This window comes from Telmatherina bonti (genome assembly GCF_933228915.1).
Source record: "Telmatherina bonti genome assembly, chromosome: 5".
Classification (NCBI taxonomy): domain Eukaryota; kingdom Metazoa; phylum Chordata; class Actinopteri; order Atheriniformes; family Telmatherinidae; genus Telmatherina; species Telmatherina bonti.
The window spans coordinates 28253971-28272558 of NC_136623.1; the positions used below are offsets into that span (position 1 = coordinate 28253971).

The 18588-nt window shown below is 38.3% G+C and overlaps 1 protein-coding gene across 1 annotated transcript in view; it reads right to left on the reverse strand.

Moving 5' to 3' along the window:
• Positions 1-18588, reverse strand: part of LOC306756259 (CUB and sushi domain-containing protein 3-like) — a gene marked incomplete at both ends in the record, with an annotated part of 262816 nt that overhangs the window by 174023 nt on the left and 70205 nt on the right. Inside the window, 6 exons of the mRNA XM_079240980.1 lie at positions 2936-3057; positions 3907-4031; positions 4400-4487; positions 5775-5852; positions 6970-7082; positions 17979-18225. Coding sequence (XP_079097106.1) covers positions 2936-3057; positions 3907-4031; positions 4400-4487; positions 5775-5852; positions 6970-7082; positions 17979-18225 — 773 coding nt within the window. The remainder of the gene's footprint in view (positions 1-2935; positions 3058-3906; positions 4032-4399; positions 4488-5774; positions 5853-6969; positions 7083-17978; positions 18226-18588) is intronic.

The following is an 18588-nucleotide window of genomic DNA, read 5'->3' on the forward strand; positions in this document are numbered from 1 at the left end:
CATAATCTGGAGATAGTTTCTGTTCTGCAAGTAGTGTGCAAAAGTCTTCAGTCATCCCTCATTTCTTTAAATACTTTGTAATTATTAGGGCCTGATCATTGTTGGGGGGGGGGGGGGGGATCATTTAAGCATAAAAAAAAGGGATAAGTCACTGTTGTCAATCATTTATATATCAGGTATAATTCAATTGTATGTCTTTATTTGTATATATGAATAATTGCCAAGTTACAGTTTGGCAGGTAAAAACTGTACTTTTACACCAGCAAAGTGATGATGATGTCTCATCATCTAGACTAGGAATCCTGGTATTGCCGTCTTGGAAAATTCTGATGTCATCAGGAAAGACAAAAAGTCCATCGATGGAATAACCTGTTCATTCACAATAAGTATGCCATCTGACCTTATTCTTTGGGGACATATGTTGTTTAACTTAAATCTCACCAGCTGCAACAACCCGAGATCATAGACTGCCCCCACAGGCTTATACAGGAGGCACTATGCATGATGGCTTCATCTGCCTCTCTTCTTACCCTGACGCCTCTCTTCCTGACCTTTTTCCATTGCTCCAGAGTGCAATATTTATGCTCCCTGGCACATTGAATCTTTTTTCTCTAGTTAGCCTCACTGGTTTTCTCATGGCTGCACAGCTGTTCAGTCCCAATTTCTTGAGTTTCATTAATCCAATTGAAATCGATTTGATCAGACATTCCAGCTGACATGGGAGCGAGGTAGTGATCCAATTAGTTATACTTACATTCACGACAGATTTAATGCATATTGTAATGCCTTTGACATGCACAGTGCCAACTTATCTGGAAAAGTGGGTTTTTCTTATTTAAATTGTTCGACAGTCGAAATGCTCAATATTCCTCCTAACTCTTTCAGTTTCCAACTAAATGTGGCATCTGCCACAATCCTACTCCCTTTTGCTGCCACCAAGTCTCTCATTACATCATGTAACCCACACATGGTTCAAGCATGTGAAGAAACAACATCAACCACAAACCAATTGGAATGAGTGTATTAAATGGTTATTTTTGCCTGATGATCTGATTGTGAAAAGGTTCACACCACCCCCCTCAATACAACTGAAAATTCACCACAGCCAATCAGATCAGCTGTGGCGTTCTCATGACGCATTTTTTATTCTGACTGGATATATGATCAGATTAAATACAGTCCATGCAAAAATAGATAACATGCATGTGGAAAAGCCAAGCCCTTTGTACAGTGATACACCTTTACAGCTGTTAAAAGTCAACATTTTTTTCTTTCAGCCATGTTACACAACTTTCTATACAATTAAACAAAAATGCAGATCTTAGCCATGTCCAGTTGGGGTTGATTTGAATCCATCAAACTGTAATAATCTTGTTCAGATAAAAAGATTACTAATGTGCATTCATTTTAACCAACCAGACCTTTTCAACCAAATAAGCAGTTACTCCAATTGAGTTCCAGGCTTTGTTATTAAATAATGCACCCACCCCCTCTTGTATGAAATCCATAACATAGCTGCTCATTTCCATAACTTACCTTTTAAGAAAATGTTTCATGAGATTGCTAAACTATAAAAGGCCATTCTACAGAGATGACATGTATAAAATGTCAGACGTTTGCAAAGGCAGGCAGTTCAATGTTTGATCAAGCAGAGCTGTAAAAGCTTAAGATGTCCTCCTGGCTCGTAATTCATATTACTGCATAATATAGCCTATGTTCTTGTGCTTTAATGAATAATGCAGAAACTATCCCTTAAACAAAATCAACAAAGCTATAAAGAGAAAGAGAAAACACAGAACTTAAAAAATCATCAGATTTTAGAATATTGATAAAATAAGGTTTTGACACAAAACAGTGCAAATCTATGCCAAAAACATCCTTCAGCATCGTCATATTACATTACGTTACAGCTCAAATGAAATTCAAACAAAATTTGAGATGTGCAAATTATTCATTTTTTTGTCTGCACATACCCTTGAGATATATTTGCTGGCTGTCACTGATATCTCTATCTGTTTAACTAATGTAAATAGCATCACAATAGATGACATGTTTAATGATCAAACTGACAACAGCTGCTTACTCTAATAACAATCCGATAAAACAGTGTCTACGTTACACAGACGTTACACAATGAGACACATGAGCATGCTCTTTTTCTGGATTAGCGATGACAGGAAGGATGTGGTTATGACACTCCTGTCACATCTGTTGTTGACTAACATATGATGGTCGCTTGCTCATCCCTAACTCAGGCCCACCAACCCTCTCCCTTTTCATCGCCAGAGGGAGGACATTGTCAGCATAGCATCCATGTATAACAGCTTCGTTACAACACACACATAAGCAAATTACCATAAGAACACTAATGGAGCAACTTTCATTGCCAAGTCAAAGGCTTGTTTGCCATGGAGATTGCAGAGTGGCATAGTGATGTGACACTCACCAGTACTTGTGAATTGTGAAAGAGTGTTGGTTGGTTAGTTAATATTCATTAATAAGAAAGCAATTCATTAACACACTCCCGTGTTTGGCTAACATGACATGATACAGAGAGACAAATTTAGGTGAAAATGTGTTTTAATTAGGTTAATGTTTCGCAGAATTAGTAATGTGCCTGCTGAGGGAAAAGAATACTAATAAACTACCAACTGCTAACAAAGAATATTAAACTTGTTGGCTGGTGTGAATGGAAATGTGACCCACTGCAGATAAATATATTAATTTGCAGACAGCACCAATGACCTAGGGTCAATATACATGCTTTTTACTTTTATGTACAGTATATTCTAACCTGAATAAACCTTAATGCAAGCATAAATACGCTATTAAATTAATCATTGGCTTCTGCTCGAAACAAGGCCACATTCACAGCAGGTTCTCATTGCAAAGTGTAAGATTAATACTAACAAACAGGTAAGAACATCTTTATTACCTTATTTGGATCACTGGCAGTGATGATCCACACACATTGGGAGTTGCTTTCATACTGGATTGGGAAGTTAGGGGATGTAAAAGTCCCAGAGGGTCCCTGTAGATTTGACCCACATGTTTTCACTGCAACAGCAGGAGAGAGAAAAATTAAGTAACAAGTAGCAAAGTAGTGTGTAACATACACTACTGTGCACAAGCTTCAAGCTCTTCTCACATTCAGCAATCACATAAAACACCATCAGGGAGGTGTCTGATCTGTTTCAAAGACATTCAGCAGCATGAAAACAACCCCAAACGTACAACCAGTCATGAAAAAACATCTTTAGTGACATGAAGAACAAGGAGTCCTGCAACAGACATTAAGGCCCCCCACAGGGTCCTGATCTGAACATCATGGATTCAGTCTGGGATTACATGAAGAAACACAAGCAAATGAGACAGTTTAAATCTTCTGGTTTACATTTTTATCCAAGATCCCTGGAACAACTTGGCTGCCAAGTACCTCTGCAATTTTTAAGCAAGTATACATGGGAGAATTGGTGTCATTTTAGTAGTTAAAAGGGCCACACCAATGTGTCTGCATCACTTTATTTTTACAGATATCTTCATCCATCAGTGTACCACAGTCTAAAAACATCCTTTTCAGATTCACTATAAATATTGATAGAAATGGCGCTCTCAAGGCAGAGTAATAACTCCTGCATTGTAATATGACTGAGAGGTAATATATTGTTTGCACAAGTACAGGGAAGGTCTATTAGCTGCATTTCCATTAATCAAATTTTAAAAGGTGCTCCAGGTATTATGAAACACAGAAAAACTAGGAAAGCATTTAGGAATGGAAGAGTGCTGCAGCTGAGGCTTTCATGCATAATTAACAGAAATGAACTTTCCACTATCTGCATGCAGCCTATATCTGGAGGCACTGCCTTAATCAAACTGTTTTATTAGCTCCTCAGATGCCATGCTCACCCTTGCAGACTGGCCTATGGTCGCTCCAAGCTGCGAAGACTTCGGCTACGCGTTGGCAAGTAATCGTTTTGGAACCCTGCAGCACATGGTCCTCATCACAGGTAAACTGAGCAGTGGCTCCGATGCTGAGAAGATAACACATGCTTATAACACCCTAATAAGCAAACAAGTCCCAAAAGATGACAGTGATGGAATATCATATAATTTATTTCACATCACTGAGAGACAACATGTAGGCTTCAGCGTGGACATGACTGCATAATATTGCACAAAAGATGATAAAGACTGAAGAAAACAGATCCCACCTCTAATTTATCAGTTTATAGAATGGTTTTAGAGATGCTGAATACCTTCATGATAAAGCTTAGCCTGTTGACAGTCTTACCATGACAAACTGGTTTGCATTCATGCACAATATATCTTTTCCTGCACTGTCCTACACACAAACTTGAGACTTTTTTTTTTTTTTTTTTCCTGCAAAGCATCAACTAACCTGAAGTCAGAACCAATCCGTTTGCCATTCTCCGGCTCCCCTGGATCAGGGCAGTAATTAGAGACCTGTTTGACTCCTCCTTCATTCACTAAAAAGGAAGAAAGGGAGCAAGAATGCTGTGAGAGAGGCACTTTAATCTGTCAAAAGCTCCATACTTTCAGAAAACCACCCACTGCCATGAGAAGCACATGAACAGTACATAAATCTGCCAGTGGAATAGTTATGTTTAGCTCCAGGAATCATGTAGACGTTAAACGCTTTGACCTCCTCTCCAAATGTGCTGCCTGTTATTTGGAAATGTTGGTGATTGCATACATGTGTTAAAGGATAGAGTTAGCACCAAGGTGAAATGAAACTCACTTATCTGACCTAAACAAGCCAGAAGGGGCCCAATAGGGATCAAATAACCTTCAACTATTGATTGTGGGGAAAAGGAAATTGCTCAGTAAAACTCTGTTTATAATAATAATCAAACTGGACTAAATAAATATATGGAGAATTCCCTTTATTATTGGAACAGAGAGCTGGATAAGACACCACCAAATAATGTGAATCAAGTTACACGAAGCAATCATTTAACTTTTGTCAAGGCCCCTTGCATGAAATTCTAATGACTTGCTTTCATCTTTGCCTTTTCTCACAAACTTATTTTTTGTTGTGGATTATGATGCAGATATGGGTTCAATCATTGGAAATAAATCCACACGGTATATGAAGCATCTCCTCATAGTGTCTTAATGACATACAGTATTGTCTCATGGAAGAGATTACAGCCCTTTGCATTATTCATGTTGCTGTAGAGTCCCGAATCTATGACGCATAAGGTAATAAAGATTACAACCTGTTATCATCCAAGTGTTTAGCACGCTGCTGAGTTAAAGGGAATTGTCCTCCAGATTTATGTAAATGACAGAGCTCCACAGGCATTTAGAAAGCATTCTGTTTGGTTTGAAGTGTACACAAATCACCTGACAAGTAAGCAGTTACTCAACCTTGACTACCGCCCTTTGTGTAAATCACATAAGTCAATGTACTGCTTACACAGTACAGAGCGAGACAGATGGAGTTTAGTCCGGCCGAGGCTTATCAAATTTAGCATACTGCTGCAATATACATAACTAGGTCTGATCTAGCTGAGTGCATCTCTGTCAGGACAGGAAGTCCAGGACAGCAGGGGAAATGGGTCATCAGAAAGAAAAAGAGACTGCACTTCTGCAAAATCTAGTACTGTAGCTTAATTCCTTCACCAAATGATGCAGCAAAGAAAGAGACAGAAAGAAACAAAGGACCCAGAAAGCAAGCCTTACACAAACAAAACAAAACAAAACAAAAAAAAAATAAATAAATACTTGCATAAGAAAAATAAAAGACTTACTCAAAGACAGTTTGTTAGTGTTGTCCTTTCCTGGTAATAATTTTACCCCTCTGGATTTAAGCTCTCCAGAGCTTTTCACTGGTCGAGAGCAATAGAAAGAGTTCATTAGATAAAAGAAGTTACAGTATTAGATGTGAGAAGATACAGTACAAGTGTTTCTTTCTCTTGGTAGAGTAAGACTTGATTGTATGAAGCACATTAGACTGTAATTACTAAATTGTGCACCTTTTTTCAGGACTTGCCCTGGCAGTTGTGTAACATCTTGGCTAGTTGTTTTATTGTTGCCGTGTTTGTGTAACTCTTTAAACATTTGATGGAAATTAAATGGCAAAGAAAAGATACCATGCTGAATCAAAGAGCATCCCAAGGACTACTTATCTTAATTAGGTCTAATCAAACACAGAAGGGGCAAGACTGCAAACAAAAGCTACGGGATGCAAGTGGCCATCATCATCAACAGCAACAAGAGCGGGATGTGAATTTAAAAATATTGGAAAAAATTGCCCCACCTCTGAACTACTCTGTCGGTCAACTGTTAATTTTAAGCCATGTTACACACAGTTAGGGATGTGGATCTAATTTAATGAGTAAGGGTTTTTATTTGCTGAATATTAAGCTAAATAATACAACCCTGGTTTAGTGCACATGTTTGCTCAAAAATCCGCCATCAGCATTTGCAGACAATTTGCTTCACCACTGCACAGAAACACACAGCTACATGGGAGATGTGGTTTTTCAGGCAGTCGGTTTACAATCGTTAGCTGCATATTTTACATTACTGAGAGATTTTGTCTTTAGAGCTGCTTATGGTGAAGTTGCAGATTTCACACCTGGCTTGAGGCCAGCCTCTGAAACCGAGCATATACAGCACATACACTGACTTTAAAGTCATGCCAGGGAACAATGTCAGGGTAATGGATTATGGAGCTTACAGAGCTGGATTTTTCTAAAGGGTAAAGTATATACAGTATTTACCTCTCAAATATTTGATTAAAAAGGTCCTTTGAAGTCAATGGTTTGAAGCAGAAAAATCCTTCATGTCCTCCACAGAGGGTATTAATCAAACTCTTTAATATTCAGTTAACAAAGATCAAAAACATGTTTTGTAATTACAGTGTGTTTTCCTACGATGATCCTTTTTGTTCAAGTAGGGGGCCCTCTATTACGTTGTGCAAATGAAGTAATTGTGTCTTACCTTGATACTGAGCCCTGAAGCCTTTGTGGCGGTGGTTGCTCTCGGTTACAAAGTGCAGCCGTAGCCAGTTTTTGTTGCTGATGATGGGTGCCGGAATATTCATTCCAGTCAGCCTGAGTGTGAAAAAGTCAAATGTGAGGAAACAGACGCTCTTTATTTTGCCTTTAAATGCTTTTTTAAAAATTTTTTATTTTTATTTTTTCATTTTAAGTGATCGCAGGCCTGTGGTGCCAGTACCAGAAATGAATAAAAACAAACACAAGCAACTTGACAATAATCATGAACACTTAAGTTTAGGAGAAATGCAAAAATGGTACACTTAGCAACAGATATTGGAGTCCAATCTTTGCCAATTCAGACGTTAAGTACTCTTGTTTAAAAGTCATGGGTTTATACAGAAATATTTCACTGTTTATGTAAACCTTGTCTTTGTCTGTGTCTAAAAATGTCCCTTTAAGAGGTCAAAAGATCATACCGTATAGTAAATTATTGATTCTGGGCATTAATATGTACAAAAATAAATACTGAAAAAAAAAGCATGCAGAAAGAATAATTTGACCTTGCAGATGTTTCAAAATTCCTCAGCTTTCACACAAATGTAACTGTGTAGGCAGGAAAATTACTAAAGAGGCACAGATAAATTTATTTTTCCTTGTATGTGTGTGTGTGTGTGTGTGTGTGCACAAGTCATCACACGTGTGATAATGCTGTTAGAACAAGTCTGAGAAACTAAAAGTGTGTATGCGCTGACTAAATCTGTCTCACTGTCTGCTTTTAGATCACAGGTTTTACACAGTGCATGGCTGCAGCATCAGGGATGTTCTATAATAGCAGAGGTTTAAAGCTGTCAGGGGCCTTCTCATTTGTCGGACTAACCAGCTTGAGTTTTTCTCTATTGGCTTACAAGCCCTGCACCAGGCCCCGTCATGCCACAGTGAAGGGTGCTACTGCAGCTTTTAAACGGACGCTTGGGGATGAGCTAAAAAGGAGCATGATGCAGTTGAGCCCGGTGTTCCCAGTTTAGCTCGGTTTGGAAAGAAGAGAAGAGAAACAATATTGTCTCTGTGTACTTGTGTGTCTATTTGCTTGTTTATCTTTAACTGTGTGTCAAGGTGTGTACAGTTGTTTCCGACATTTGTTTTCTGTCTTTGGCATTTACCACAGAGCTACCTAAGGGCCAAAAAGACAAAAGCGGAGTTAGAATAATTGAATGTGGCAGATAGAGGAAGAATGAAAAGTAAGAGAATGACAAGGAAAAACAGAGTGTGGACTATTTTAGCTGCTTGGCATTTCATAATTTTATTTTAAGCCTAAACAACATTTGATTTCTCCTCGTTATAGTCACACTCATGTCTCCTGGGTTTGGCTCATGGACATTATTTCCTCAGAATTAAACATGTGTCAGACATAGGCTGATGTGTGCTTTGTTTGTAATTAATGAGCAAGCAAAATGCAATTTTTAATACAGATTTTTTTAGTCCAAATTATCCATCAAGAAGGGGAGACAATGGCACATCCTAAAGGGGAGTTAAAAGGTAATCGATCTCCACACAAAAAGCTGACCTTTTGTCTCATTGCATAATGGATAAAATGCTAATGAAAACAAGAATGAAAAGAAGCATCTCGTCAGTCGCAGAGGAAGGAAGACGCTGCCTCCAGATTTCCTGGAATCAAAGACGCAAATATTCACAAAATCTCAGTTTAAATTCTGCATGATAATAGATTAACATGTTTAAGTTGCACACAAAAATATAGTAACAGTGTAAGCACACATTGTTGCCAAACACGTAAATGTTGCAGAGGAGGGAAAACGTCTCAGGTAGTAAAAAGTGTTTGGCCCAGTTATGGCCCACAGCAACGACACTTTAGTTTGACCCACATTTGACCTTGACTTAGGGAATGCAAACCCTAAGTGTGTGGCTGCTAAAGCTCAGGCACAGCACCACCACATGTGTTCCTTAAGAAAATTTCTGTAATCTATGTCCAAGCTGGCTCCTTATGTTCAGACCACCTCTGGCCCACATAGCATGTGCCATGACCCCCATCCGGGCTGGCAACTAACATCTGGACTGCATAGCTTTCATGAAAAGAAGGAGGCTTCTATCAATTTAAATTAGCTCTGAATGCTTAAATGATTTTATCACATAGGCAGGGTTACCCCATCACCAACATCACTACAATAGATGGAACCATCACTGAACAGATTACAAAGAGTCTTGCTCACGTCACGTACATATGTTAAACATGTTAAGGTAAAATCTTTCCTCATTTACATCCACTGCTGGACATATGATTGTGGAAAAAAAAAAAATGTTACACCCTGTATTTGATAATAGTGATACCATCTACTAACATGCATACAAAGCAGCTCTTCAAAAACTAGATACAGTGTTTCACTCTGCTATTCAGTGTGTAACAAATGCTTCATTAAGTATTTAACGCTGTTTGATTTATTTCTAGGTGAAATGGCCTTCATATATTTGAAATCATTTTTATTGGTTCACTCCTGCCTATAAAGCAGTTAAATGTCACCTGTACATCTAAAACAACTTCCGCACACACACAATTAAACATTATATCCTGCTATATTGCCGAAGAACCTCAGTCTCAGTTTGGATAATTGCCCTTTTCATCTACAGCATCAAATGAATAGAATTTTTTTTAAAGTGGACACTTTTATTTCTGTCTCTGTTTATGAAGGCAATGTTTGATGATGTTTGTAAAACTACCACAATCAAACACCACCCTTATATTTCTAATGCTGAATTGTGTGTATTGTCTGATATTCTTTTTGTGTTTTCTGACCTTTGCCAGGCCAACTTTGGAAATGACAACTTGTTCTGGAGAAGTTTTGCCTGGGAAAGTAAAGGGTAGGTAGAATTGATAAAAATAAATTGGGCTCATCATTTTGCAGTAGTGTAACTGATTCTGGATTAGTGTGTTGATCTTCCAACAGCAGACATAACCATACAAAGGATTTTAGCACAAAGGAATTAAAGTTATGCAATGACTGAAAAAAAAAAATCTTCTTCCAATAAAATGCAACACATGTAAAAAGTGAAAAAGTATGTCAGGCATTGTGATGTGGGCCAAGGGATGCTAGCTTTACAGTACTGAAAGACTCCCTCCAGCTGCTTCTCCCAGTACGAACTCACACCCGATGAAAATCACATTGGTGGCCTTCTGGCTGTAAACCTGAGAAGAAAATGTTGCAGCATCTAATGTGAAATGTGAAACTGATGCCTTCTTTATTTAGATTTTTAAGACATTGCTTTTGTGTAACTGAGCTGTGATGGTATTCATAAATACCATAAAATTCACAGATTCATAAACGCATTTTTGTCATATATCTCACTTTCTTGCTGTATGGACACCAAATTTGGGTCATAACTGGAGTTGTAAAAAATTAAGATCCCGGTACTGAGCAATGCCATCATCCCCATGGAAACAAATAAACTACTTGTAGCTTTAAACTCCCCTCAAGGAAGCATGAGAGCTGCTTGCTGTTCTCTCACTGCATCCTGTATCGTACTCTGTGCTGACTGAGTGACTAAAAATGAGAAAGTTCAATGAGAAAATAAAAGGATGGCTATTCTATCTCTGCAGATTCATTCAGGCTTTCTATTTGCTCCTTTATAGGAACGCAATATGACTTTTTGTAGATTGCCTTTTGGAAATAGTGTGCTGTCTTTATGTGCTTGGTTTTATCATGTTTCCTATCAATGATTTAGGATATTTCAAGGACTACAGGTAGACTGGATATTTCTAACATTCTATATTTTTCACATTAAGAAGTTTGATGTAAAATATGCATAATTTGATAGGATTAGTTGTCTGATGCAGCATAACAATCTCATCAAAATACCATTATAACAGGTCTCAGTGTCCAGGAACTGTAAATAAACCTGGCCTTGAGGCCATAATAATAAGGTAAAACCTCTGATGTCTCTATGTAGGCTTACAGGAAAGCAGGCTGTCATTTAAAAGTCCTGCAACACAGATAATGAATGAACAATTCAAGTTAGTCTAAAACACAAATGGACAGGAGATTCCACCCACAAATACACTATGAAACGTGTCGGGAATTCTTTATGCGATGAGGAAAAAACTGCGTTCCAATTCCTCTGCTGTCCCCCTCATAGGTGACGCAGTTTCTTTGCTTGATGCATGTTGCTCTGACAGCACACTGATGTTTGAGCACAGTGAAGAAGTAGCTGTGCAGCCTATAACTGTTCACATTCATTATTCCAGTACAATAGCTGAGTCAATTGTCTTTTCATGTTCTCTCATTTCTCTCAGAAACTGATTTCATCCCATGCAGACCACAACAGGGTGTGGCGTTGGAAACGATTGATGAGTTTTACTTTGCCTGGGACGATCGATAAAAAATAATTCCAGGGAGAAGAAATAAAATCTAATACACATCATAATTTAACCAGTTGTTCATTTAGCTGCAGGACACTTTTTTTTTTTTTTCAACTTAACCTTTGGATATTGCAATATGGCGCTGGCAATAATTTAGCCATTATGTTCGAACCGCACCGCTTATTCACATTAAACCAAGCAAAATATTGTGTGGTGTGGAATCGATTTTAAACTTAGGTCTCATAGTGTGTGTATAGCATGCAAACTAAATGTTACACAAGTAACTGGAGAAGTCTACAAGAGATTGAATCATGACTGGAGGTGGACAAGCGGCCCGACAAACCGGGAAGAGTGAAAAGAAATAATTACATTTTCTGGTCAAATTTAGTAGTATTCTTTGTGGTAAAGCAAATACTATATCAAACATTCTCCAAGTTTTCATGGTTTCATACTCTGTGTTCATATTTGAAATAATGACTGACGTGTAATCTGCGGCTTGTTGTTTCTGCCCTTTGTAAACAGGGCTGAACAATCATATTAAAGGTCAGCAGAACTGTTTCCTGGTCTACACAGACTCCACTGTTGTTTTGGGGCTGGAAAAAGTAATAAATAAATAAACTCTTTTGTTGTCCATTTTCAAAATGATTGATGTGCAGCCTCACATCAACCTTCATCGGTTCGATAAACCCATTTGCAGAGATCTGATAGAAATCTTCAATTGATAAAAGGATAAAAGCTGCTAAGAGCAAAAAAGGTGTCAGCAAAACATATTTTTTGCCCAGTGGGGCAGGATTTTGTCGATTCTCAATGATCTGAAAGGGATTTTTTTTTCTTCTTGTTGTCATGTCGACATCTGCCTTCAGAACTGTGGTGACAAAACTGGTTCGAAATACGGCCAAATTTTCTCATGTACATTTCCAGTAATTGCATACATGATATTGTTAATTACTGTCTAACAGGTAATTGTGGATATTTCTAGTTAATTATCCTATTCCCAGTGACTATTAATTTGCTACTCATTTCCTGCATTATCTGGCCAAATATGAGCTTTCACACTGGCCATCGTCAGGCAGCTGTAAACTTCAAGGGTAAATTGACACTTGGCCTGTCCAAGCCAGCAGCTGGTGCTATAAGTTAGGATGTTTAAATGTTTAGCTGTTCAATGGCCTTGTGCACATTCAGAGACACTCATAAATAAAGAGAAAGCTAGAGCAATGAATTTTATGTGTAAGAGGGATTCAGTCGCTCTGAATTGTGCCTGTTTGCTTGTCTGTTTGTTTACCTGGCAAACTTGAAGTCATGTCTCTGAAGTGCTGGCCCCACTGCACTCCAGTTCAGTGGATCCCACAGGGACTGTGGAGCTTAAAAGGAGAACTCTGTCTGACAGCCTCTGACATTTGGTGACATACCGCAACATCTTGGAGATTCACATGATGTTCTGTGTCCACTCACCACAGTTTAAAAAACACTCCCAGAAGTTTAAGTGCTGCCATTAGACTTCTTTCTCTGACCAATAAGAATGGTCTAATCTTATGTTATAAAAATAACCAGCAGCTCAGTGGAGGTGTCTACAGCTTGATGTGATATATAGACTTCAATAGATACATTTTTGATGATGATTTTTACAGACATAGCAAGGACAACAAAAAAACATCCTTACTTATACTGATAGTTACTGTTGAAGCACAAAATGAAGCCAATGAATCATTGTGAAAGTATAAACCCTGATGTAAATTCAGATTTTAATGATATTTCTATCATAAAATATGTACTGCAAGTTAGATAGTGCTCGTGTCTGGAAATAATATATCTAAAAAGCTCAACATTTTAAGTTATGGCACGATTTTTAAAAGAAATGCTAAATGTTCCAGTCAGCAGTCGCAGAATACAACGAGTAATTAACTCTCAGCTATTTTGCCCCAAGATGATAATGCTTGTGAAAGGTTGTTTACTATATCTTTCTTTTAAAATTGTCTGTTTTTTTCTGTCATTATACATTTTAATTAGGTGAAGAATATATTGCAGAAGTCATAAACAACCACATGTAACAATAAAGAAAGTCATAAATACAAACATGTGCTGCCTCTTAATGTTCCTTAGAGGCGTTTGTCTGTGAAAGAGTTAATATGCTGCTGCTATACCTGTGAAAAGAGAGATACCTGATGATCTGTCAAAACACATCAGTGTCATCCCATACTGACTCTCTGTCACACTCCTCTTAATGTCAGCATACAATACTTAACAGTCATCGCCATACCCACAGCACCTCTCCTTTTGACTCCGTCTCTCACTGCCACAGTGTCTGCCTCTCTCCCTTTCTCCTGCCATCTGACTCCGAATGTCAACTCTCATACGACAGAGCTCCTGGCTCTCTGATTTATTGGAGCTTCTGTTGGTGAATTATTATTAATGGCCGGCAGGATCAAATACACTCAGCAGATGCTTCTATTCACTCATGACGCAGAGGAGAAAGCTAAGCTTAACCTGAAGGTTAGGAATAAAAACCATTTCAGCGTAACTGCGTCAAACCTTCTGAGAAAGCCACAAACGTGCACGTCTGAAAGCTGCTTTTTAACAACACTTTCTCAAAGATTTGTAAATCAAGTTTATTATGAATAACACAACACGTAATCTCTGTAAATTGATTTAGTTCAAGAAGAGTAAAGAGGAATGTTAAAGTTTTGTGTTCCACATTGTCAATGAAAATATAGTAAAGATGCAATTTTATGCCAGTAATTTGTTCTATACCTGCTACGAAGAAGTACGGGTGTTTGAAGAAATAAACATATGTTAAAGTATGAGCTGATGGTCAAAGATTATGTTCAAAAAATGAAAAAAAAAAAAAAGACAAAGTCTGCATCGATGTTTAGGCTCCATACTCGCTATCAATGCCTTCATCCATTTCTGTCAATTACCAGCTTTATCATAAGAGGAAGAAAAATGCTGATAATTAACAGACAATTAGAAATCTTTTGAACTCCATGGCAACTAAAGGATTAAAAGTACTAAAGTATTTAAAGTAAAGTAGAATCTAAAGTACTTTTTTACTTTATCAAAATAACCTAACAAAAGTTTGTGTCACTGTTTCACACATACAGTAATGGATGACCATGAAGCACTTTATGTTCTTGTCATTTCCCTTTCGGCTTGTCCCTCTGAAGGGGGTCGCCACTGCGAATTGTCACACAGGTGAACTGGCACGTCTTACACCAGATGCCCTTCATGACGCAACTCTCTGCATTTATCCAGGCTTGGGACCGGGCCTCAGGGAACACCATAAAGGACTTCATGCTTATAAAATATATTATTTAGGTCTATTTTCTAAGACCACCAGCGCAAAGTACCTTTAAACTAATTAAAATACCACTATACCAGTAAGTAAAACCCTCAAAATGTGTCCAGTCCACGTTCCTGAATATTGTATATTGAAGGTTTTTGTCACTCAAAGAAGCCAGCTAGTGACTTCTTTTGGTAAAGGACAAACTGCGATAAATTATCTCCGTTACTGACTCAACTAAAATTCATGGGCTTTTTCCCATTAGACAACAAAACAGCTTTTTCCAGTCTCACTGTGACTCTGTCTGGGGTAAAGAGCCAGCAAGACACCTTTTCATTTTGAAACGGGGACCAAGATCATGTCTGCCCCAGTACTGAGCATGATAGAGGAACACTAGCCCAGTGTACCCAGACAAATGTTAACGAAAACATCAAATTAATGAATAAATAGAATAGGATTTAGACCTCCTGGTTGAGTGACACTCCTTCTTCAAGATCTTTTGTCTTCTGGTTAAAAAAGCTCAAACTCCACAGTGACTTTAGAGCCAAAAGCCAGTTGTTTTGTCTCAGGTTTGTGAAACAGTTGCATTTTCCAAAAACAGAGAATGCACACATATGTCCTCTCAGATGTTGTCACTGGGACACACCTCTGCTGGAGTTCAACAACTGTACAGGAAGACTTAAACTGCTGCTATCTTTGCAAAAAGGATATAAACATACCACACAGCTGCTTTTTGTTGTTTTTACCAACAAGCTTGCAAGCTTCTCCTTCCATCAGCTCCTCACAGTGCAGGAAAATAACCTTTAAAGCCCAAAGCTTCAAGTAATCGTGCTTGTCTCCTCAAGTCTGCAGAACATACTGACCTCGCCTTCCTAAGCCTGCACATTTAGCTCGGTAGATTCTGAGCAGAAATCCTCAGCCATATTACTGATGCCTGAATTTGCTCATGTCTTATAAATCATATTTAACTCACTCGTGCATCCCTGCAGGGTGAAAGCAAGATCTGCTCCGGGTCATGTAAACTCACTCATACAGGTTTAAGTTCTTTCTCAAGCACTTCAATCCTCTCAGGAACATGATGCGGTTCTGTTTACCCTACACACAAAGCAGTCTCAAATCTTTTCTTTACATTTGCACTTCAACAACAATGGAACGATTCGCCAAGTATTACGAGGTGTTTCGTTAAAGCTTGAAGAATCTCTTTAAGAATGATTTTTTCCAAGAACACCTCCTCTAACACCCTGACACAACTAACTGCTGCAAAAATAACCATGATAACTGGCCTCACTTACACTTCTGTATTTGTTTTACTTATATTCTGTCACTTGCAGATTTATATTGATTTAGCAATCTGAGTGTATAGTCCAGCATTTCTTTCTGTACTAAAGATTATATTCTATTTTCTCTTGTATTTGTATGTATGTATGTATGTATATGTATGTATATGTATGTATATGTGTATATATATATATATATTCCTTTTGGGCAGTTGTTAACATTCTTTCTTGGTTTTTGGCTGCAGCAGCTTTCAATCAGTCTTAGGTCACATGCAGGCAAATTGAATTTTTTTATATTAGTTTAAGACGATATTGTGTGTAGAAGAGCGGCTTATGGAGTTATTGATCCTTATTTGAAAGGATTTTTCAGCTCTGGTGGCTTTTATTTGACAGTAGAGTGAAGGGACCGAGGTCAGGGAGAAAAGGATGATGTGCAGAGTTTCAGGCAGGCTTTTTGTGCCTGGACCAAGTGTGTTGTGTATATGTATATGAGGCAGCTGCTCAGGAGGTTTATATGCTCGTCTATTTTTTGGTGACTTGCCATTTACTGAAAACACCATCCTATTTAGATGAAAATGATCATTTTCAGAATCAGTGAATCTATTTCAGAGGTGTCCAAAGTCATATCTCAAGGGCTGTTGTCCTGCAGGTTTTGGATGTTTCCTGCTGCAGCACACATGAATCAGACTAATGGGTGAAACTCTGGGCAGATCTTGATAACATGCTGTCAAAGAGACATTCATTTTAAATAAGGAGTGTTGGAGCAGAGAAACATCGTAGACCCGCAGGTCTCAAGGAACAGAGCTGGGCCCTCCTGATTTATGGGGATTTAGATCATTACTAACTACAACAAATAACCAACACTTACCAAGATCCCAACTAAAAAAAAGACCTCAAAATGCTTTTTATTACTATGAGTAAAAGTTGATTTTTTTTTTTTTTTTTTTTTTTTTAAAAGTTAAAGTTTTGCACTTCCTTTGCCCGAAATAACCATGATCACTTTGTCTAAAATGGCACTGAGGATTATTATAATAGACTATTAGTACTGAACAAATAAAGAAATTAAAAATATTTTAGAGTAAAGTTTTATAATGTCAAGCTGTTTCTAAAAACATGGCTCTATGCAGCCAACAGAAATATCCTTTCTTTGGCAAAGTTAGGGATAGGGTTACCCAAAACTTTCCTCCATCACTCCACCATCTCCTGAAATGTACATTTGGGGTGCATTCACACTTCTGCATCTTAAATCAGTTCCTAGATTGTTTTCTTGGACAACCTGGTGTGTTCGTGGGAGGTGTGAATGCTCAGTCAAACTCACATGGGCATCAAAGAACTGAACTGTGACCTGCCTGAAAACACACTGTAGGTCCCGGTTTGCTTAACACAACAACACAGGGTTGTTTGGGGGACAACACTTTAGCAGAGACTAAAGTTGCCAATACATGAGTGAGTTTTCTTGTTTGTTGTTTGTCTTCTCTTCAGTAACTCTTTCGACCACCTCATGTGAGGAGAAGAATATGTTGTTCAAAGGGTTAGGTTTGTTTGAATGGGTGCAGTCTGAAAGCAAACAGAGTGGCTGAATATTGCAAAACCCAAAGTGAAGAAAGTCTCTAGTTATGCTCAGTCTAGGGACAGTCTCGGTGTGAGACATAAGTTTTTTAGTTGACCCTGTGGCAATTTGCATAATACAAGGCTAGTTTTACTGGACATTTGAAGTTTCTTGACTTATGTGGCAAACATGTAAAAACTATTCTTTGGATACCTGTACGTATTAGAGAATTAGAGTTTTGGGGACAATGAATGAACTTCTAAGTAACTTTAAAGGTGTGTTGCTTGTTTTCATTTTTATTTCAAATGTTCACATTGTGTGCACAACAGGCCGCTGATCTGTTGTTGTTACAGTGGATCTTTGATGCAAATATTAGAGTTTCTATACTGAATACAAATATGTCTACATGGCAACCCAAGCTGCAAGCTCCAGGCTAAGAGACACTTCTGTTAACACCATGGTAACACAAAGCATGATAAGATATGACACCGGGGTGTTCGTTCCCTGCAATACAAGCTCTGATCGTCTTGGGTCAACTCACCAGATGGTTGGTGGTTCAGATCCTTCTATCTCCAGGTAATCTGACTTCTCCTCCATCTGAAATTCCGTGAACACCAGAGAGATCGTGTCGCCTGGATCTGCCAATATGGTCCACTTACACTCCCCACTGCTGCCCAGGCCTCCGACACCTCCAACTCCACCAGTGCCAGGGGAGTCACCTCCAGGGAAATCGAAGCTGGAGATGAGTCCACTGGAGCCCCTTAGGGTGCCACCGCATGTGTCCTCGCCTGTCAGACACCAAAGGAAAAAAAAAAAAAAAAAAAGGACACGAGTCAAGGAGAGCAGACACATGTACTCCGACATGTTTTAGACCTTTCACTATGGGGAGAGAAAAAGAGAGCAGGCATGACATTTCTTTGCTGCAAGAATCAGCACAGGGACAAGTGTTTGTTAACAGAATTGTACAAATGATCCATTAACAAATCAAAGAGCAAATAAACTCTGTGATAATGTGATCAGTTTTCTCCACTTCAGTCAATATGGACAAGAGAAAAATCATTATGTCCGGTGGTTTTATTTCTGTCTTTTACCATTTTCTATGCAACGTTCACGGTCACCTCAAAGTCCTTTCAAGTTTCAAGAAACAAAAA